The following is a 24525-nucleotide window of genomic DNA, read 5'->3' on the forward strand; positions in this document are numbered from 1 at the left end:
CAAGAACCGTTAATGTACAAAAAAAAAGGGAAAAATGACCGAAAAATGACAACAATTACAGCAACCGACTCTGAAGTACTGGGTTATCTGGAGAATTATGTCATCGTCTTATTTAACTGTTTAAAACTGACTTCTTACAGATAAGAAAGAAAAAGAGTTACCTATGGAGTAAAAATTATTAGTTGAATATACTGATACCTAGAGCTTGCCCCGGTCTGAGTATTTTCATATTGCCCAATTTCGAGAAAAGTATCATGTTGCGCGCACAGTTGGGTTTTCACAAAATTGAATTAAGTACCTTGGACAAATCGACAGTAAACTTCCCCTGTTATGGACCTGGAAGAGGGAGGACCTGTCCTCAAAGCAGAGCAAACTCCATTACTTGTCGCTATTTCGCAAGATTCCCAAACTCAATCACATCATGAATTCATTCATCTGTCCATCGCTTGAGTCAGTCACATTTAGTTTATAGAATTGAGCACGAACGCTCGGGAACATCTGAAGATGTGGTTCGTGGAGGAAACTGAGTCATTCAAACCTGCAAGAATAATTTGTGCTATTGAGGGAACTTAATAGATGATATTTTATCCAAACTAATAGCACGATTTCAATTCCTGTTAGCTTTTGTATGTCGGTAAGCTAACAGATGTTAGATTGTGTGACAGAATGACAGTAAACTCATTCTAACAGCAGTGACTTACCCCTAGAGTCGAGCTCAGTGCCGCGCTCTGGAGACCATAGAAAACCTCTGCAGTATGGCGAGTCCTGAAGATAGTAGTTGTCGGTCTCAATCATTGATTCTTCTTCATCTGTTTCCATTGCATCTTCCTAGTACTACAAAAAAGGAATCAGTCTTCTCCTAGTATTGTAGCATAAGAAATCCTAAATATCATCCAATCCATCTGCTTTGAAGTGCGAACATTCCAATGCTTCACACCATAGTTAAGGTACAAAATGCATATTTTATTTCATTTACGGATCATGGAAAATATCCAATGAATTGCTCATAAATAATGGGTTGACAAATAGTAGAAATAGGAGTGCTAAATGTTGGAATATGATTTTATGATGGTATACTAGTCATATGCCTATTCGCTTCATTTTTATACACTAGTAGGACACGTGCCTACATGGGTTTTGAATATACGGTTTTTCTTCCTTACTCCAGAGATATTAGTTAAACCCAGTAATTAGTTTTGGGGGTTGGATCGATTCCCATAATTGAACAAGTGCTATTTTTTTAATCTAACTTAACTTTCTTGATCCGAAGATTTTTACAACATAAGTAGATTATACACCTTGGTTTACGCATCAGTTAAAACACTGAGTCTGCAAACAATTGCTAGCATATCGAGCATAATCCATGGCTTTATTAATTTCTAAGAACTATCCATATAAAAGAACCTGATTAATTCAACATACTTATCCAACTATTTAGCAGGAATAAGTAGAAAGAAAAGTCAGGCCTACTACACGCGTTTCCCAAAAATAAAAATTTGAAAAATTTATGGGAGGGGTTGAAGGAAGGTGCACCTCCTTAAATGTCTTCCTCATGCTCTCACGAATCATCGCTTTGTACTCCTCGTAACTGATACTATGGCCACTAGTACTTGGTAATTTCGCACCATTTATAAAGGTGCTTAAGGTTTCGAGATGGGAGAGACTTGATTTTTTATTTTAATACAACGAGAGAATTTCCTTTTCTTTGAGTTCTCTTGAGGACTTGACATTATCAAGGCTTCTTTATGGCGGTCGATTTGACTTATCAAGGTGGCGTCTATAATGTTGATTGGTTGACACGGATTCGTCAACAGGTCACGTTTATACCGAGGTTACCAATTACAGGTTCGATTGGGGGTCAAGGTTTGCAATTCGCACCTTACGATCAATTCCGCATCGATTCACATCACTTTGGAAACTATTATCGAAGTCGTGGAAAATCTTGACAATGCTTCCATGTGGCAAGCAATCTGAAATTCACTAAGGGAATGGCTTACCTTAACTTATGGACAGTTAGCAAATTCTCAAAGCAGAGTAGATCCACATGAAAACTGCATTCCTGTTTCCAGGAAACTTGCCTCTCAACCACAACGCAGTTGAGTATATCAAGAAGTGCGCAAGTATTCTGTAGGAGCCATCGATTTAGCTTTTCTACCCTTAACCACAATGTATAGAGATCCATTCAGTTTTTCCTAACTCCATGTTGCATTATCCTGCAATGCAAATGTACTTGTCCTGTCTGCCTACCAAGACTTCTCCCTTGTAAAAACCGTAACCGCTAGCAGATACATTCTAATATGCATATGAAACAATGAATGCTGCCGTTCTCCTCCATTTCATACTCCTAGAACAGGAAAAGACGAATTAGTCTTCTACCTATATTAGAGGACAAGAAAATGCATAAATGATCTAATCAGCCTGCCATAAAGTCCAGACGTTATAGTCCTTTGCTTCACAAGCATGCGTTAACTGTAGGGCAAAGACAGTCACATGACCAAGTGTATAACGATACAATCATCGGGCAGGAGAGGATCGACGATTGCTTTAGATAAAAACGTGTAAATTACAGAGTGTATCGTCACTCGCACGACATAATTGATCTGTAGCTGCAATGATTGCTGTCAAGTGGGTTAGACGACCCATCAGTGAGTTACCATCCTACTAACAAATAAAGAAGCAACGCACGTTCTTAGACCAATGTGTGGGTGAGCCCGCAACGTTGTTGCACTAAATGCATACACTGCTCATCTTATTTGGTACAGGTTGGATTGGATCAGTCAACCTTTCCAACGAATACCACTACGTCACTTGCAAGTGCTCCACAAACACCAGAAAAAGTAAAAATTGGGTGAGCCATGAGAAAGGGAAAAAGTGAAAAAGGATATACATAGACTAAATTAGCTTCATATTTTTTTGTCTTTATGTTTATATCTTTATAAGTTCAATTTTATGGAATAAGTATACCAAATGCCTAAAATTCTTGTTAAAATACAATTGAGTCCAGGAACATTCAGCAGAAATCAAATCTTAAAACTTGTCAAATTTGTGTTATCAAGTCCTTTCGTTAGCTCCATTTAATTTTTCTAACGGAAAAAACTAATGATTCTCTTCCTTTAAGAGAGACCCTGATTTGGTTGCCATGAAAAAATTAAAAGAAATAGAAAGGAAATAAACTCAAAGAAATAAGAAAAAAGGAAAAGCAGGTTGAAGGTTTCAAAATGAATTTTAAAATCCAACACACTACGCAAAAGAAAAGACAGTAATCGTGCAATCCTAATGAGGTTGAACTTGAAGCCGCAAGCGACGCACGACCTAGATGGCATCGTGCTCAAGTGGCACAACAAAGCTTGCCTACATCTGGGGCCCGAGCTCATCAGTGGGACGGAGATCGTGGTCACAGCCGCAAGCTTCGGGCTCAGATGGCCATGGCCCAAAGCTTCGAGCTCAAATGGACATGAAAGTAAGCTTCGACCTCAATGGCCATGGCAATTTGCCGCTAGAGCTCGAAGCTCGTGGCCAAAAGGCTAGTGGGTCATTCAAACTTACAGTTGAAAATCCAGAAATTTTGTTCCTTGTATTTCTTTGTTCAACTTTCTTGGCTGGAAGAATGTGAAGAGCAATGCGTGTGATAACTAGCAATAGGATTACTAAATAGCATGTCTGATTCTTTAACCAAGAATCGTGGGATTTCAGTGTTGGGATATTCTGGGGCATTCATTAACCTGAAGAAGCAGAAGATGATGTGAAAGAAACGATGACTAATTGGAAGAAGATGAAGAATTTTTATTTAGATTCCAATTTTCTTCTGATGTGTCACTTGATGGACGCTACACTAGGGCAAAGCCTCTTAAGAAAAGAAAATTACGTCAGCATTTTCCCTTAACCAAATCGATGCATTTGACAGATGAAATTGATTTCACCAATTTCACAGTTCTCAAGGCTTTATTGCACTATTTGAAAGTTTTAGTACTCGATTATACTTTAGCTACAAATTTTAGAACTTCTAGTGTATTTATCCCGAATGTTAACAGAAAAGTGTTGTTTGTTTAAGAGGAATCTATTCAAACCAAGAGCAGTTGAGCTTCTACTTTTGCACCCAGGGCGTGATTTTAATCTTTGGTCGGAGAAATATTGACAGGATCATTTTTCATTTTTATATAAAAGATCTTTATTAAACTCACAGTTAGTGTAATACAAAATTTATGAACTCGCTATTGAATGATTGATATGTGGAAAAATTCGACTACAAAACTAAAATACACTTATCAACCACCAAATGATGAATTAGCTTTTTATACTATTCTAGCGGTGGACACTACAATAGTCCATGAACTTATATAGAATATGCATTCTAAGTGAATTCATATATGCAAGAGAGAGAGAGAGAGAGAGAGAGAGAGAGAGAGAGAGAGAGAGAGAGAGAGAGAGAGAGAGAGAGAGAGAGTGTGTGTGAGGGAGGGAGAGGGAGAGAGGGAGAGAGAGGAGGAAGCAAAAGGAACCAGGGAAAATGACGAAATGTTATGCCTACTACATGCATTTTCAAATATAACAAAAAAGTGGAGCAGGAAGGCCCGTGGAGACAAAAAAACAAAAAGGCAATTGTACAACACATTAAAAGGCGATCGAAATTTCAGAATTTACATGCAATGAACCCAGTGGATGTTGCGGGTAGTTTTGGGATCATGTGGATGGACGAGATCTCTTTGATCGTAGAAACGAGTTTTCCAGAGTACGTTGATGTTACGTGCAAAGAGCCGAGCAGCGGAAGGACAATGAGAATAATCCTTTTACATGCTTCTACTAACTTCCAGGAAAGACTTAGCTCATAGCAGCAACTGAGGTCATACATTCCGTCAACCATCTCCCATGGGTTTGCATGGGATATTTCAACGAAATTTTATATCAATGGGAGAAGGTAGTAGGAGAGAAGGTGATCACTACAGGTTAGTCGCCTTTCAAGATCTTTTGAACAATTGTGCGCTAATGGACAATGAAAGTAAGGATGTGCCTTTGTGTGGTCAAACAATAGAGAAGGGGAAAATATATTGTCAAAAAAAAAAAAAAACAGAGAGAGAGAGAGAGATTGGGCAGTCCTCAGTAATATTGAATGGAGGGTTATGTCCCCAAATGCCGAAGCCTTTGCCCTACCAGCTGTTGACACCTAAATTTTGATTTTTAGTAAATCATTCATTTAAGTATAAAATGAGAATTATCATAGTTCTCACAAAAATTAATTTCTCATGCACTGCATATTTATATTTTCTCAGTCATGCATATCATTGCATTCAGGCCGTAGGCAAAGCAATTGAGCTCAATTTGACAGAGGACTGGACTAGGCTTAGTTTGGATTTTTCGGCAATCAAGAAGGAGTGTGTGTCGAAAATTAACAAGGCTATTGGAATAATTTTGAGCTTAAATCAGCCCATTTACTGTTGCATTTGGGAAAATCCTTTTAATTAAAAATGTCTATTAATTAAAAAAAAGGGGGCTTCATGGATGAATATTTTGTCTCTGGATCAGATTGTGATTATCACAAGTTGAGGGACAATTTTGCAAATAATGAAAATAAAACGTAAACCCTGGCTTACCATTATAAATACACACGTAGGGTTCACATTCGGGAGGAGGCCACTTCATTGTAATACACGGCCATAGGGGGCGACTCAATTCAATAGGCGACATTGAGGCCACAATTCTGGATAGACGGTCAAAACAATTCTCACGACAGAATACTCAGAAAATAAGAGAGGAAGAGTGGAAGGCTCGGCTAGAAGAAGGAGACGAAGGGTTTCTTGGCTTTTTACGAAAAGAAGGAGAAGAAGAAGAAAAAGGGTCAAGAACCTTGAAGAACCGTCCACAAAGATCCAGGCCTCCGGGTAATTTCCAGACTTGGAGAAGATTCCACCTGGAGGTATTCTTTTGGAGAGACAATCACTTGCATGAGTTGAGGTATTCACGTGTTGAATGACTCAATTCTCAGACGTCAAAAGGGAAGTTTTTCTCTAACAATGTGTTTTGACTCCATTAGATTCTTATTGTTATTAAGTTCTATCAATTCCAGAATCGGAAAGCTTCCCAATTCCTTTTTGTTGCAGGTTCTCATTCGATCTCACCCGGTCGTGGACGAGTCGTCCTCAAGTAAAACCCATCGGTGACGTTCCGGTCCTTGTCGCATCGATGTTTACTTGCGTTCATTGGGAGCGACGACGACACCTTCATCATGCCCAAGTATTTGCCATCTACTTAATTGTTTATTTAATCCTCGGTGAAGTCCTCCGACTTGCGACCACATTCAAGGAGTCCACTAACTCAATTATTGGCTTTGGCTTAAGTTTGGTTTAAGTTATTAAATCTGCAAGCATTGTTGTACTTGCCAAAGTGTCCCATCGAAAGTCCTTCCGCCATGATCATCCATGTGCATGTGAGCTCCGCCGGTCCAATCCATAAACGATCTCAAGCAATTCGATCTAATTCGAATTGAGAAGGGTATCCGCAAGACAGGTAAAATTTTTATTTTAAATATTTTTATTGCCTATCTTGAATATATTTGCATATCTTACGTTTGCATATTTGAACATATATTGCATAGCATCATAGTGGATATTTTTTTAAGATACGGGTTGATTAGGAAAATTTCTTTTCCTAATCCGCAACTTGCCAAACAATCGAGAACGTCCATCTTTAAGATTATTGATGGAATACTCGATTAGGCAAGGATTTGAGTTCGATCGTTAATCGTAGGATTACGAATTAAAGATTGACTCAAATATTCGCGAAATATTTCAAAACTTGATTGATATATCCACTTTCTTGAGTCGACATTGATTGGCATATTCACTTTCCTCTTTTGATTTGAATTGCTTGATTGTCATATCTTTTAGAATATATCCGTCGTATGATGTAATCTCGAAAATTCTAAAAGATTTGCATTCATTGACATTCCATATTCGAAAATTGCATATCTGAAAAATAGCATCATTTAGATATTGCATATCTGATTTTTGTAAATAATTAGATTAGATTGCATTTTACTATAGAAATTGCATGTTTAAATAGAATTTTATGCCTAAAATAATCTATCTTAATATATTAGGATTTAGGTTAATTTAAACTCTAAAATATGCAAGATAAATATTGTTTTGGCATAGTTCTATTTTAGGAAATTAATTCATCCGAAAAAATAAAAAAAATCATTCATCCTTGCCACGTCATCCATGTCACGTCATCCTTGCCGCGTCATACATGCCATGTCATCCATGCCACGTCATTATTTCTTGCCATGTCATATTAGGTTGCATTTTAACTTATATTGCGTATTAGAATTGCATGTCTAGGTTTTAATTAATTTACATGTCATGTAGTTAATTTAATTAAACCACGGTCTCACTTGCATATTAATTTAATTTGCAACATTGCATTGCATATAGTATAGTTTTTCATGCATTCATATAAAAAACCAAAAATAAAAGAACCATCTTGTGTGGCGCATGCTCCCTGGATTATATTAATTTCTGGATGTTCAGTAATTGATTGTGCACCCGCATGATAACCTTTGTTAGTGACTTAGGTTAAAATCAATTAATGTTGCCTTCTCAAATGATTTTTCACGAGATAAAATGGTACCGAAAGGGCGTTAGAGTAATCAGGCGTAATCAAGTCCCCGAACTCTTAATCTACGGTTCGTAGGAATAAAATAGTTCTCCCGCTATTTTATTTAGGTTTCTAATCGACCTACCATAAATGATTAGTGGCGGCTCCAAAATTCAAATATATTGCATGTTAATCAATTGAACCTTAAGTTGCGATTTGGTATGGACTTGGGAGAGTCCGAGTTATGTTAGTTAAATAATTAACCCGATAATCCATTAGCCTATAAATTTTTATGAATTTTTAGGTCGCGACAGCTTGGCGACTCCACTGGGGAATCGAACAACTTGATTTTCTCGAAAAAATTGATTAATTAATCACTTTAATTTCGAAAAAATTTAAAGGAACCTTAGTGGACTTAGGCCGATAATCTCATGAAAAATCGTATTTTTGTTTGGCAATTGGACTCCGGGTAAGTCCCTAACCATGTGTTAAATGGTTTTGCAGATGGGAGTTATAAGGGGTGGAGTGTTTGGCTAACCTCTTGTTTTGCAGGTTTTGGTGTTGGGAAATTCTTTGTTTAATTATGCACTTTTTGAAGCAGTGATTGGATTTAATTGTTGTGCATGATTAATTGCTTTAGCACTACACCACACACTACCCGTGGTCAAACCTGGGCCACTAGTTTTAGGATGGTATCGAGATTGGATCCTAACGTTCTCCGTGAGATCACGGTTGAAAGTTAGTCCGAATTCGATCCCGACTCTCTTTTCAAAAATGAGTTTCAAAAGTTAGAACTCCGCTTGGTAAGATTACTGAAGCGGGGTTATAATTTTTAACTCGAGAAGCCGAAGTTGAAATGACTCGACTAATCTTGGTTACATCGTGGGATCATGATTAATCTTGATTATGTGTGCGAGATTGTCGCCTTGTTGTAAGTCTTTCACTTCAATTTGTCAGCCTTTAGGATAGTTAGAATAGGATTAACCTCACGATCCATGTGCATGTGATTGGCATTTTATTTTCCACAGGTAAAGTAAGGTCTCTAACTTTATCTCATATTTACTATATTTTTGGTCGGTCCATGTTAGGTGTTAGTCATATTTTTGAACTTTACATCATGGTCCTTTTTCAAAAAAAAAAAAATCAAATTGATAGAAACATTTCCTTTAGGATTTTTTTTTTTTTTTTTTTGGAACGACAAGAGATTTTATCGTGGATTTCCTTAATGCCTCAATGAGTACAAGATTTTTCTGGATAATTTTGATCCTAGGAATTCATTGTGGTAAAAGAAGAAAAATCCTTCGAGGAAATTTTTCAAATGTCAAAGGATTTTATCACATTTTTTTCAAGGTTATTAATGTACAAGAAAATTTTTCCAAAAAAAATCACATTGTATTTCATAAGGAAAGTATCATGATTTCTGCATAAAAATGGGAAAACAAAGCCGGACAAATTAAGTGAATCATGGACCGATCTTCCTTCAAGACACATACTCATTCGTTCCATATCTTTTGTAGGTAACCATGGACCATCGAAGATCACTCGTCTGTACATGGTTCAAAATAAACCTTTTTATGCAATTTCCTATAATTGATTCGGGGGCAAGGGGCAGATTATTAATTGCAACTACGCATCGGCCCAATCAATGCATGGATGGCCGTGCACATGAATGTCGAGCAGGCTAGAAGTCTTCGGTCAATCCCGGACCATCGCCCATTGATGTGGATACATGCTTCGCCATCAATCTTTTCCCACAATGTGTTAGAGCTACCGATTGATTAAATGTTCAATAATCTCTGACGATCAAGTGATAACAACCAGCCGTCGATAATCCCCGCATCAATCGATGTTGTTTTTGGTCAGCCTTTGATCGGCCCAATGGTGATCTTTGGGGCAATTCCCGACCGGTGCCTCGATCGACTCTTCGATCACATCATATTAGCAAACGAAGATATCAAGCTGGTCTAATACTTTTGAGAATGGCATGGCCGGTAGAAGATGATTCGGGACCACGGTTCTACTAAGCATGAAACAAGGGGCATCGACGGCCATCGAGGGTCGGTCCCATAAAAGAAAACATCCAACATGGCCGCAATTCAGCTTGATAGAAAGATCGAGACAAGCCCAACCGTAAGAAATACATTGGCTGACACATATTCCAGCCCATCGGCTAGTCAAGGCTGATCCATGATTCGCCCTCGACCGATCCTTCAACACGCCAAGTCGGTTGACGGAAAGTGGGGCAAAGCCATGGCGGCCCGATCTCAAAAGAGAGTATTTCTTGTCGGGCTTGATCATTTTTTTTAAATGACCCTCTATTTTTCTCCTTGTAGGTGCCAAGTCAAGAAGCGCGCCTTTAATTGCTACCACAAAAGCAAATCAACAATTGGGGCATCTCTCATTCCATTCACTTTTTAATATCCCATTCACGCATTTTCTTCTTATGCAGTTTCAGGAACATGCGACCGACCATGACGGCGATCACCATTGAAAGGGAGCAACCGGAGCATCTGAAGTCTTCACTCAACTCGTTCATGTATGTTTTGGGGCATAGATGGAAATGAGCTGGTCCTCGACCCAAGGAGTAAACTCCTTGATTTGACCCATTGACATGTTCCGGGGCAACTCAAATCCCCCATCCACAAGAATTTACTTTCATACTTGCATAGTTTGTTCTTTAACAAAGTGCATGAGATTTTCATGAAATATGATTTTGCATGCCCAAAAATGCTCACTCTTTTCATAATTTGTACATAATTGTTCTTCATGTTTAATTTACCAACTCTGAATAGGGAGTGTAAGCTATATATGATGCATCGAATGTACAGAATGGGGTATGACAGGTTGATGAAAGGCAAGACATTTCTACACATGTCCCACGTTATAATCCCCAGTGAGTTGAGCTGTAGCTAGGTTCCGCATTCACAAGGCAAAGGGTTTTCTCGCAAAAGGTACGATAGCTGAAATGACAGAGGCATTCAGTTCTCTATTCCAAACACTACAGGTTAACCCTTGATTAACCCCTTTGAACGGCGGTCTCATTTCTTTACCCCTGTCAAGAATCACCCCACATCGGGGTCCCAGCGAGTTAATTCCAGCAGCAATACGAGGTAAATGGTTAGAAATTTTCTTGCTCGGACTAACATTAATCTTCGGGTGTTTCTTTGCATTTTACTCGAACTTTAATTCAAGTGCCTTAGGATGACGAAGAGCATTCATTTCTCTATCCTATACACTATACCATTTGCATAGCCCACTTGAGCCTGTAAATTCATTTCCAAAACCCTTGTTGGTGATCATTTACTCATTCCAATGGCGAAGATGGCATTTTCCCAAAGAAGCAGAGTTGAGAAGGTCAAGTCGACGGACAATTCTCAAATGAACTCATGCTAGATTTTTCTTGTGATGGTCGGCATAATTTTTGTTTGTAAATACTTATATTGTTGTAATTTCAAATCATGGGATTGTCCAAATCATGGGATTTAAAAAAAAAAAAAAGAAGGAAGCAAATTCAGCCTGAAAGAAAAGGGTCCGCTAAAAAAAAAAAGCAGAAAAATTCAAAAAAAAGAGGGGAAATCTCTTCGAAAAAGAACAAGCTCTCTCTTAAAAAAAAAGAAAAAGAGAAAAATGGGAGTCGGGAGTAAGAAAAGCAAAGGCTGATCCCATAAGGAAATCCCGGGCATTAAAAAAAAGAAAAGTGCCTACCAAAAGCAAGGCCAATGTCCATTCAAATTCTTGTTCATTTGTATAATACTTTTGAATTTTCAAGTGTACATTTTTGTATGTAGTTTGTAAATTTCGATATGTTTGCATGTTGTTTCTTGTAAATCCCCAATGGAGTTTGATTTGAAAAAGAACTCCCCAGAGATGTTGGTTTGCAAAGTACAATTCTCAGTAGAAAACTACCATCTCTCAACAGCAATGGTTTCCTTTGAAGACTGTTCCTAAAGGTCAAGATCGGTGACAAGTCAGCAATGATCACCAACATCAAGCCTTTCTCATACATCTTCTGAGCCAAAATGAGCCTTTTCGTTCTTCAGTCCCCAATCCTAACCTACGTTACAACCCTCCAAAGTCTCTTTTGATTAGGGCGCTTGAGTTAATGTATAGTTAAATGATTTTAAGCATTGCTCGAAGAAGTTCGAGCAAGATTATTTCTCTCTCATTTTTGCAGGGTTCTTGACTTGTAAACCCGGAGCGGATAACTAAGAAATTCATTTCAGCAACCTTGACTCAACTAGAGTCCCCTTTGTAAACCTTTGACCTAGCCCTCATTACATCAAGACCTCCAGATCGGCTTGGTCGTATCAATTGCGAGATTACTTGGATCCTTGTCGAATGCGATGATGGTAAGGTTGAGTGATTTTTCTTGAATCCCGCAGTCGGGATGAAAAGCTTTTCTCGAGAGTGAGAGAAAGCCCTTTCGGACTGAAGTCCCCCCATTCAGCTCACATTTGAGGTATTCATAATGTGAGAACCTCCTTGGACAGAATCGGTAATGCGAACTTGATATAATGGTTATGCATGAACCATAATATGAGTCATTGCATTATACACATGTCATTTCTAATCATTGCAAGCTCGATAGAATAGTTTTGCATGAACTCATTGTTGAATATGTTTGCATATGTTACCTATGACATTCTATGATAGGTAATGCATTGCCGATGTTCGAGTTCCCTCCCAAGGTCTCGAAATTCATCCAAGGATTATTGAATGAGCAAGTTCTGCTGGCAAAGGCCCGCCGGGTAATCTTTCAAACCCTCGGGTAAGTATCTCTTCAACCCGAACCCTTCCATGGGAGTGAGTAAAAGTCCTTTCCGACAATAGGTTCATCATTTAATGCGATTATGATTTGTTAAAAGGACCAGACAGGTTTCATTATTGATAAAATTCCCCGGTGAAGTTTTGTAATGCAAGCGAGTAAACAAGTTTTTTTTGGCATATGATGTTGCATTTGCATTGGTTTTGTGCACATGATCATTTTAATCAGGTATGATACATCACCTGTCTATTCCTCAATCATCGCTCAGAAGATTCGGGTATGTTTTTCGACTTTTCAAACACACCGATGGCTCTATTGACTTGAGTCATCGCATTTCTTTTTGTGTATTGACTCGACTCATCTCGGGTGCACCACCTTTTGTGTATTGTCGCGACTCATCTCAGACGCACGCCTCTTTAGTGGTTGTCTTGATTCATTTCGAGTGACACATCCTTTATCAAATCGCAACGACGTATGCTCTTGCGGTCCCGATCTTTTGTCAAACCATAACGACGTACGCTCTTGTGGTTCTGACCCATTTATCAAATCATGACGACGTATGCTCTCATGTTCTTGATCTCCCTTATTAAAGTCATAATCTCGATTTGCTCTTGTGACTTTAATATTTTTCAGATCATAATCTCGATTTGCTCTTGTGATCCGAATATTTTTCCAGTCCATAATCTTGATTTGCTCTTGTGGTTTGGATATTTATTCAACTCATGGTTAACCTCATGAGATAATTTATCGAACCAGGATGGATTTGCTCTCGTGGCTTCAATAAATTTTTATTAAAGTCATAATCTCGATTTGCTCTTGTGGCTTTAATATTTATTCAGTTCATAATCTCGATTTGCTCTTGTGATCTGAATTTTTTTTCGAAAGTCATAATCTCAATTTGCTCTTGTGGCTTTAATATTTATTCAGTTCATAATCTCGATTTGCTCTTGTGATCTGAATATTTTTTCTCGATTCATAATCTCAATTCGCTCTTGTGATCTCGGAAAGCATGTCTTCAACAATACACTTATCAAGCGATGTTTCGCATCTAACGGAAACCTCGGATAATAGATGGGCATTAGTACCCATGATCATTCGAGTATGATAAAGTCAACTTGACTCATTCCCCGATCATTCGTTTGGAGAACCCAGGTAAGTTTTCTGAACCTCTTTTCAAATTAACAACTCTTCCGATGGTAGTTGTTATGATTTAATTCAGGCAATATGCCTCTTTCGTACCTATCGATTCCATTCGGTGGTACTCCTCTCAAATATTGTTCAAATCGGGCAATATGCCTCTCTTGTCAAGTCGTGTAGACATATGCACCGACGATCTTGACATCTTATCAAATCATAACGACGTAGCTCTTATGATTCTGGTCTCGGATCGTGTAGACATATGCACCGGCGATCTTGACATCTTATCAAATCATAACGACGTAGCTCTTATGGTTTCGGTCTCGAATCACGTAGACATATGCACTGGTGATCTTGACCTTTAGTCGACTCATAATGACATAGCTCTTATGATTCTCGGCTCTTTTATCAAATCATGACGACATAAGCACCCATGATTTTGATCAAACCAAATCATAATGACGTAGCTCTTATGATTTTGGTTCCCTTTTGTCAAATCGTGAAGACATATGCACTGGCGATTTTGACATTTTATCAACTCACAACGACGTAGCTCTTGTGAACTTGATTTCACTTCTTTCGAGTCACAACGACGTAGCTCTTGTGATCTCGAAGGACACACAAATCTTGCGTCGTCTCGCATCAGGGGGAAAATCTCTGGTAACAGATGGGCCCGGTACCTTAAGATCCTCGCATCAGAAACTTGGAAATTAAGGGAGTCATTAGCGTTATGAGGTATCCGGTAATACAGGTATCCTCGTATGCGATCTGTGTGCAGATTTCTCTAATATGGAAAAAAGAGAAGTTTTGGCACATGTTTTTTATAGTCTTGCATATCATGCATCACTTCCTTTGCATTAGAAAATGGGATTAAAACTCCCACCAAAACTCATATTTTATCATTTGCATTTGCAAAATTTAGGTTTCAATTTTGTCTTTGAGCGAAACCTCTACGAGCCTCCACTCAAAGAGGGGCAGCTGTTGACACCTAAATTTTGATTTTTAGTAAATCATTCATTTAAGTATAAAATGAGAATTATCATAGTTCTCACAAAAATTAATTTCTCATGCACTGCATATTTATATTTTCTCAGTCATGCATATCATTGCATTCAAGGCGTAGGCAAAGCAATTGAGCTCAATTTGGAAGAGGACTGGACTAGGCTTAGTTTGGATTTTTCGGCAATCAAGAAGGAGTGTGTGTCGAAAATTAACAAGGCTATTGGAATAATTTTGAGCTTAAATCAGCCCATTTACTGTTGCATTTGGGAAAATCCTTTTAATTAAAAATGTCTATTAATTAAAAAAAAAGGGGGCTTCATGGATGAATATTTTGTCTCTGGATCAGATTGTGATTATCACAAGTTGAGGGACAATTTTGCAAATAATGAAAATAAAACGTAAACCCTGGCTTACCATTATAAATACACACGTAGGGTTCACATTCGGGAGGAGGCCACTTCATTGTAATACACGGCCATAGGGGGCGACTCAATTCAATAGGCGACATTGAGGCCACAATTCTGGATAGACGGTCAAAACAATTCTCACGACAGAATACTCAGAAAATAAGAGAGGAAGAGTGGAAGGCTCGGCTAGAAGAAGGAGACGAAGGGTTTCTTGGCTTTTTACGAAAAGAAGGAGAAGAAGAAGAAAAAGGGTCAAGAACCTTGAAGAACCGTCCACAAAGATCCAGGCCTCGGGTAATTTCCAGACTTGGAGAAGATTCCACCTGGAGGTATTCTTTTGGAGAGACAATCACTTGCATGAGTTGAGGTATTCACGTGTTGAATGACTCAATTCTCAGACGTCAAAAGGGAAGTTTTTCTCTAACAATGTGTTTTGACTCCATTAGATTCTTATTGTTATTAAGTTCTATCAATTCCAGAATCGAAAGCTTCCCAATTCCTTTTTGTTGCGGGTTCTCATTCGATCTCACCCGGTCGTGGACGAGTCGTCCTCAAGTAAAACCCATCGGTGACGTTCCGGTCCTTGTCGCATCGATGTTTACTTGCGTTCATTGGGAGCGACGACGACACCTTCATCATGCCCAAGTATTTGCCATCTACTTAATTGTTTATTTAATCCTCGGTGAAGTCCTCGACTTGCGACCACATTCAAGGAGTCCACTAACTCAATTATTGGCTTTGGCTTAAGTTTGGTTTAAGTTATTAAATCTGCAAGCATTGTTGTACTTGCCAAAGTGTCCCATCGAAAGTCCTTCCGCCATGATCATCCATGTGCATGTGAGCTCCGCCGGTCCAATCCATAAACGATCTCAAGCAATTCGATCTAATTCGAATTGAGAAGGGTATCCGCAAGACAGGTAAAATTTTTATTTTAAATATTTTTATTGCCTATCTTGAATATATTTGCATATCTTACGTTTGCATATTTGAACATATATTGCATAGCATCATAGTGGATATTTTTTTAAGATACGGGTTGATTAGGAAAATTTCTTTTCCTAATCCGCAACTTGCCAAACAATCGAGAACGTCCATCTTTAAGATTATTGATGGAATACTCGATTAGGCAAGGATTTGAGTTCGATCGTTAATCGTAGGATTACGAATTAAAGATTGACTCAAATATTCGCGAAATATTTCAAAACTTGATTGATATATCCACTTTCTTGACTGACATTGATTGGCATATTCACTTTCCTCTTTTGATTTGAATTGCTTGATTGTCATATCTTTTAGAATATATCCGTCGTATGATGTAATCTCGAAAATTCTAAAAGATTTGCATTCATTGACATTCCATATTCGAAAATTGCATATCTGAAAAATAGCATCATTTAGATATTGCATATCTGATTTTTGTAAATAATTAGATTAGATTGCATTTTACTATAGAAATTGCATGTTTAAATAGAATTTTATGCCTAAAATAATCTATCTTAATATATTAGGATTTAGGTTAATTTAAACTCTAAAATATGCAAGATAAATATTGTTTTGGCATAGTTCTATTTTAGGAAATTAATTCATCCGAAAAAATAAAAAAAATCATTCATCCTTGCCACGTCATCCATGTCACGTCATCCTTGCCGCGTCATACATGCCATGTCATCCATGCCACGTCATTATTTCTTGCCATGTCATATTAGGTTGCATTTTAACTTATATTGCGTATTAGAATTGCATGTCTAGGTTTTAATTAATTTACATGTCATGTAGTTAATTTAATTAAACCACGGTCTCACTTGCATATTAATTTAATTTGCAACATTGCATTGCATATAGTATAGTTTTTCATGCATTCATATAAAAAACCAAAAATAAAAGAACCATCTTGTGTGGCGCATGCTCCCTGGATTATATTAATTTCTGGATGTTCAGTAATTGATTGTGCACCCGCATGATAACCTTTGTTAGTGACTTAGGTTAAAATCAATTAATGTTGCCTTCTCAAATGATTTTTCACGAGATAAAATGGTACCGAAAGGGCGTTAGAGTAATCTGGCGTAATCAAGTCCCCGAACTCTTAATCTCTGGTTCGTAGGAATAAAATAGTTCTCCCGCTATTTTATTTAGGTTTCTAATCGACCTACCATAAATGATTAGTGGCGGCTCCAAAATTCAAATATATTGCATGTTAATCAATTGAACCTTAAGTTGCGATTTGGTATGGACTTGGGAGAGTCCGAGTTATGTTAGTTAAATAATTAACCTGATAATCCATTAGCCTATAAATTTTTATGAATTTTTAGGTCGCGACACCAGCTATCAGCTCCAATCATAGTACCATACTCTTATCTCTTTACCCACCTGTGGAGCTCGGAAAAAAGACTTTTAAGTTCGAATCTTACTGGATGGAAGATGAAGAATATAATGAAATTGTCAAGATGGGTTGGTCAGACCAGAATTCTTGACCAGGGACACCGAGCGAGTAGACTAGAAAATTTGGCTAAGGCACTCTCCGGATGGAGTTGTCGGAAGGTCTCCAACACACATAGCCAAATTGGATACCTAAAGAAACAGCTCACTGAAATTACAAATAGGAGTTTCGGAACTTCTAGCAACTAGGCCATTTAGGCAATCATTGGAAAAATCAAAAAGCTTTGGAGACAAGAAGAAATGTATTCAAGCATTAGATCCCGAGCAAGTTGGCTAAAGTGGGGCAACAGAAATACAAAGTACTTTCACGCCATGACAGTGCAGCGCAGACAAAGGAACAAGATCTCCCGAGCAAGTTGGCTAAAGTGGGGCAACAGAAATACAAAGTATTTTCACGCCATGACAGTGCAGCGCAGACAAAGGAACAAGATCTCCATGTTGAAAATCAATAACCATTTTTGGTGCCATGAGGTCAACACCCTGAAACAATACTCAGTTGAGTTCTTTCAGCAGCTTTATACATCTACGGGTCTAGAAATTATTACCCAGTGTTGGATCACTGTCCCCAAATCGTCCATGAGACCATAAATGAAGCTTTATTGGCCCTTCTAACTTTGAAGGAGGTTAGGCGTGTTTTTTTTTTTTTTTCAAATAGCCCCTTTAAAAGCCCTGGGAACGGATGGTTTAAGTGGCCTCTTCTACCAGCATCACTAGAAGGACATCCAGTCTGACACTTTTCAGCTGGTTAACGAATTTTTTTATCCAAGCACGCTCGACCCAAAGCTCAACAGAACCCACGTTGCTCTAGTTCCAAAGTCCAAAACCCAAAAAACATGAGCCAATTCAGACCAATCATCTTATGCAATGTAAGTTACAAAATCGTTGCCAAAGTACTGGCGAACCAATTAAAGCCATGGCTCCCTAGGCTAATCACGAATGAGCAAAGCGCTTTTGTGAGCGGTCGTCAAATCCAGGACAATATCTTGATAGTTCAGGAAGTCCTACACCAGCACAGTATCAGAAAAAGAAAGAGGAAGTTCCAGGCAATATAAAAATTGACATGTAAAAGGCTTACGACTAGATAGAATGGGACTTCTTGGGGGTGTCTATGCTTAAAATGGGTTTCAGCAAAAAGTGGGTGGCATTGATAATGAGGTGCATTTCTTCCGTCACATTCAGCATAAAACTCAAGGGAGATCCCTTGCCATTCTTCCAACCAACCCGTGGTATTAGACCAGGTGATCCTCCATCTCCGTATCAGTTCATTATCACGGCTAATACATTATCTCACCTTTTGTACAAAGCAATAGGTGATGGTAACATCGAAGGAATCAAATTGAACAGGTGTTGCCCATGTATACATCTTAACTTATTATTTCACCATCCTCCCCCTCCCCTCCCCCCCCAAAAAAACCAGTCACGAACCACCAGCTGCGAGGCGGGGGCCACAAGCAGGAAGGGCAGCCCTCTTGCCTTTGTTTTTTTTTTTTTTTTATAAAACTTTTTATGAATTTTTAAGGAAATCGAAAAAGGAAGTGTCTAATAAAAAAATTAAAAAAAGATTAAAAAAACCATTGAAATCAAGCCTTTTTTTAGATTTTATGGTCACTTCAGGCCCCTTTTTTTTTAACGTACATTTTAGAATCTTATTTGAGAAAATGAAGGCATTTAAAGTCATTAGTTGAAATAACTTCACTAATAGGACTTTGGGCCTTTAGTTGAAGTTTTTCCCCGGAAGTTAAAATTAGAAAGAAACAATCTCGCAAGGCCTGACCTGATCCGGGTCTGCAAACCCAATCCGGTTCAATACCATAACTTGATGACAAAAAATAAAAATAAATAAAAAAGATATATAAAAAAAATTGAAAAAAATGAAAAGCAATAAGGGAATGCTGCGAGAATTTCTTTTCTTGTCCTTTAGTCTAGTTAATGCTTTCTTATATTTGATCCATCGCGATAGACCGATGTCCAACCTAATCTCATTTTTGCTCATCCGGTCATGTCTCGATTTTTTAATCAGCGTTGTAACTAAATATCCAACAAATTACAAATTTTCATTTCCAGCACTTAGTTAGATGCTTTAAATATTTCGGTGTTTACTTATTGCACTGTATTTCAATAAATTGAATATTAGTCGCTTTCTGCAGAAATCATGTGAATGCACAAATGAACTCATGGAATCCGTCAAACCCGCGAAGCAAGAATGGACGTTCCTGGTTCGGTCGGCGATGCTTAAATGGCAAAAGAGACGACCTTCAGAACACCCCTGTTCAGGCAAAACAACAGTCCCTGTGAAGCTTCGAAAGAATTCCCAGACGCGACTTTTTCTTTTAAGGCTAAGTTATATTCATTTCTTCATCAAACTAAGCAGATTGTGCCCTTCGATGCTAAGTCTTTCCTTCAAACATAAGAGACTTCCTCACAACATCAACAGGACGCAAGGAAGAAGAAAAGAGCGCGAGCGGAGCAATTGAGAGAGAGAGAGAGAGAGAGAGAGGGAAGCTGGTCGGCGCTTCCTCTGTTTGAGCTGCACACGAAACCTGTTCAAGTTCTTGTGTGCGCTTTAATTCAAGTCACATTTGAATTTCTTGAGCAGTGGAACTTGATTTTGCTTCCTATTCGACAAAAATAATAAGTTTGACCAGTTTGACTTCACGGAGACTTCCTTTGGCCGAACAAAAGAGGAGGCTTATGCATACTTGAGGAAGAAAAATGAAAAGGGCGGTGGGTTAAGATGTAATTTAGTGTTGGGGAGCACTCGAGTGTCTGGAGTGAGTTATTTGCCACTAACTCTCCCTGTGAATAGTTTAGACTCGAACTGAACCACATAAATCGATTAGTTTCTGTATTAGTTTAACAACAATTAGTATCAAAGCAAAGGCTGGAATTTTTATGGCTTTGATTTGGAGCTTCTACTTGTCTAACTAATGTCTAGAAAATTTTTTGTCACACTTATGTCTGGAGCAAAAGTAGGAGTTGAGAAATTTAACGAGAGAAACAACTTGGGTGGTGAAGAAAGATGCACACGCTATTAATGATCAAGGTTTGGCCTAAGCATTGGATGGCAAGGCTAGTTGCCGAAAAATGCCAATGAAGATGAATAGTACAGAATAGAGGGAAATTATAAGTTATGCTGAATCAGAGGTACGAAAGTCTACACAACTCAAATCACAAGCACTGGATTAGACCCTATCCAACAGCTAATCAAAATGTTATAACAACAAAACCCAAATCGTAAATTCTAAACCACAACCAATCTCCTTGGTCAAGAAGCGGGCATCCATCATACAAATCACGACAAAACTAAACTAAGTCATCAAACAATTGGTGTAAGATTAACAAAATACGAAGAAAAACTGGAAACCCATTAGGAAAAATAAACTAAAAATCTGGTAAAGAAACATGTCCCCAGAAAAATTTGATAAACAACATATCTACAAACAAATATTTAGGCAGCATAATATGCAATAAAGAATTACCTCACTTAATTAGGTTACGAACTTGGGCCCGACTAGAGAACTCAAAGGACCTGCATGACAACCATTCGATTCTCTCGATTACGTTCTCCGAAACAGAAAAATATACAAACCCTATTTGGCAATGTAAATGATTTTGATTCTGATTATATTTTCAAAATCAGTTTTAGAGAATCAAAATTAGTTTTAGAGCAAAAAAGAACAAAAAAAAAGTTGATTCTGTAAAAAAGAATTACTTTTGAGAATCACAAAATAGAATGAAACCACTTTTCCCTCAACCTAAAAAAAAACACCGAGGTCTTATGTAAAAAAAAAAGATAATAACAATAAAATAAAAATAGAAATAAAAAATTTTGAAAAAAATTGGAAAATTTCTAAAAATTTACAAAAAAATTTAAAAAATCCCTAAAAATAGAAAAAAGCTTAGATTAGGCTAGTCTGACCTCATTTTCATAAATTTGGGCATAAATTTCCTAGATTTCATATATTTTGCTCTTTTTTAGAAAAATCATAGGCATCTTTGAAATTAAACTTGAATCACATTTTTCTAAGCCTTTAGGACTTCATTAGGGTTTGATGATGCAATTCATCAATGTCATGATTCCTTGATTATGCATTTGATTTCATTGATTGTGATTTGCGTAAGTTTATGTACTTTAGACTTAGTTTAGTTTTAGAAAATTTTAGAAAAAGACAAAATAACCAGCGTGAACATTTAGCAAGCTCTCATTCTTATGTTTTAGATGAATTAAGCCTAAAATTTGATTTCATTGAACCAAAAACGCACACCAATGCGGGATAGTGCAGTGCATTTTTCTTACGGAAATGAAAGTTTCGCTCTTGTCGATTATCCACTCGCTTAAAAAACTCGAATGAAACCTCACAATAAATGACAAAAATGACTTGTGATGATTTTTTATATTTATTTTTACATTTCAATATGCAATATATTATATAAGAGAATCAATATGAATTAATCTTTGATTAATTCGAAATGGAAAATGAAATTTCACAAAGTAATTACATAATTATTTGACTTAAATGATAAAAATTGGGAAGCATAATTGTTACCGGAAACAGAAATTATATACATTTACCAAACACATTTCTCTTTCAGGGAAAAAAAAATTATGCAGTTACCAAATGCGTTCTGATTCTCTAAAACTCATGTAAAAACAGAATCAGAAAAAGTTATTATAATCAGAATTACTTTTCCGAATCAAAATGGTTGCCATAGCCCAAGTCATGCTGATTGATATCTTGGGACCCAATCCAATATCACAATGGAACCATAAAAAACACATTTGACTAGAGACAAGCCGAACTCAGTTTGCCACAAATTGAAGCTAATCACGCTACTGAAGAAGAACCAATTCGATTCGGGGGACAAGTCGGCTAATCAATTGGAAAATCAGTGAGATCACACAATGATTTTCAAATGTATCACTATTCTTCAAGATGGAACGAGTACTTGTGAGAATCCGAAAACAATGAACCAAACAATGTTCACCCTAACCATCTAAAAAAGCACTTGTCGGAGACCGAAATTGCAAAAATCTGAGAGAACATAAGCTTATTTCGTCACATTAGAGCCAAGCGGGAAACATAAACATATCTCCTATAAACCCTCGACGACAATCCTCCTCGGATTGTCCCTGCGCTTGAGGCTCTTGTTCTTCTCCACGATCTTCCGAGTGTCCGCCAAGAGGTTTCTCTCATAAACTCTGACAGAAAGAGTTAATCCCTACGTATTAGGACGTGAATTTCAAAATCGATGCCAGAAATATAATGGAGCGATGCCAGAAATGTAAATGGGGCTAGAAATGTATGATACGTTCAGAATAAAGATGAATAACATCTGTTCTTTCATTTACGGAGAACACAATTCCACTAGTTATAATGTACAATTGACGATCATAATTTGACAAGTGGAAAAAAAAAAATGTTACGAATTGTGGACGTCTGTGTGTTGAGGATCTCCAATGCCCCACTTAAATGTATTTCCAAAAAGAGAGGCTAGACAAAGAGAGAGCACCCATTGCCAAAGGACACTTCCAACAAAATCTTGACATTCCTTTTTATACACCTTGTTGAGCTACATGGGCTCTATCTTAAATGACAACGGAGCAACTCAATAAAGTAGAAAAGTAAGAGAATTTTTTTTTACTTTACGTCCATGTGCTTTGATGCTTTTCCTATTAAGTTTCAGTGCTTTTATTTTTGTCAATGGAATCCCTCTACTTGCACAAATAGTCTAAATCAAGACTCTCGACATCAAATTTGACCAAATTCGATGGATGTGATTGTCCAACCATATCAGAGTTGACGTTGAAGAACATTTGCCAACACGGCGCCACCATGGAAAAATAAAGAAGAGAGTTCTTTTGTCCTGCTCTTTTTCTTTTCCCATGGTAGCATCCATGGGAAATATAAATAATACAGAAAGTACCTGGATTTGGTCGGATTTAATGTTGGGAGACTTGATTAGACAATTTGGGGAAACAGAATGATTTGATTAGAAAAATTAAAAATATAGAAAGCGGTTGAGAAAAATCATGAAGGTATAGAAGCGACGAGCTAAATATTTTCTCTTAAGTTAAACATAGGAAGGAGATCATCCTTAGCCCCCAAGAATCAAACCTCCCATCACGACCAAGACCACGTGCGATTCACGTGCCATTAAGGCATTGCTCCTTCACTCGATTGTACTATAGATTCTCTTGCTCTTTCGGAGAGTAAATTTTGTAAGAAGAAAGCATAACCACCATACGTTGTTGAAGCCATTCGTTCTCCGGAGTAAATCAGAGCCAAATTGGGCGACCAGTGAAACTCCAAGCCATCGTCAACTTTTACCCCACACACAGATTCCAGCCAAGAATACTGAAAGTTCTTTTGCCTGTTACTGGTGAATGGTTTGACTAGCTTGATGAATATAGCTTCGATCCGAGCCTCGCTGCATTGTGATCCACTTATGCGCGACTAGTCGTGATTGTTCAGAAACCTCTCGCGATCAGATCATGGCAACAAACGTTCGGCAGTACACCGGGCACACCTGCAAGAGCAGCTCGTTGTTGAATGGACAAAATGCTAACACATTCTGCAAAAACCCAAGTGGATGGTCAATATCAGACTCCTGAGAATTGAGATGACATAGTAGTCTCTGCACTTGCTTCTGCCACTACAACCTCATCCTAGAAAAAATTAGAATTGCTTGCAGACATAACATAATTAGTCTCTTCTACAACCAGTTTTGTCGAGTTCACAAACATTGGCACAGGAAACACTAATTTTTAATCTTGACAGATTTTGGAGGAGCTCATGCAAGATTGATTTAATGATCACCATTTGGGACATCCCAAAATTGCCGACTTCTGCTTGTTTTCTTTTCATTCATTTAACCGGCCAGACAGAACTAGTAGCTTGTTCAGTATGACCCCCCAATACATAACAGTGACAGAAACTGACTTTTGAGTACTGGACTATCAAATTTAGTTGCAGAATTGCGTCATTTTCATTGTCAATTCTGTTAACTGATTGCCAAATTAATCACAGCTACTAATAGCTAACAAGTCACCTGCTAGTGCCACCAGTACAAAGACATTGGCTAACGCGGCCCTGGTCCAGTATTTGCATAGTTGCACACACTAAGAAAAAAGTATCATATGCTTTGGAAACTATCATCTGAGCTGTCGAACATATTGACGATGCTTCC

General features: G+C 37.8%; 2 protein-coding genes across 3 annotated transcripts in view; both read right to left on the reverse strand.

Moving 5' to 3' along the window:
* Positions 1-24525, reverse strand: part of LOC115754017 (disease resistance protein RUN1-like) — a 309474-nt gene that overhangs the window by 154054 nt on the left and 130895 nt on the right. The window lies entirely within an intron of this gene.
* LOC125314543 (disease resistance protein L6-like) overlaps positions 2167-24525 on the reverse strand; it is a 39162-nt gene continuing 16803 nt past the window's right edge. For both annotated transcript variants that reach the window (XM_048277075.1, XM_048277076.1), the window contains exon 2: positions 2167-2344. In XM_048277075.1, the coding sequence (XP_048133032.1) occupies positions 2279-2344 (66 nt within the window). In that variant the 3' untranslated portion in view covers positions 2167-2278. The remainder of the gene's footprint in view (positions 2345-24525) is intronic.

The sequence above is a fragment of the Rhodamnia argentea genome, chromosome 4, assembly GCF_020921035.1.
Source record: "Rhodamnia argentea isolate NSW1041297 chromosome 4, ASM2092103v1, whole genome shotgun sequence".
NCBI lineage: Eukaryota > Viridiplantae > Streptophyta > Magnoliopsida > Myrtales > Myrtaceae > Rhodamnia > Rhodamnia argentea.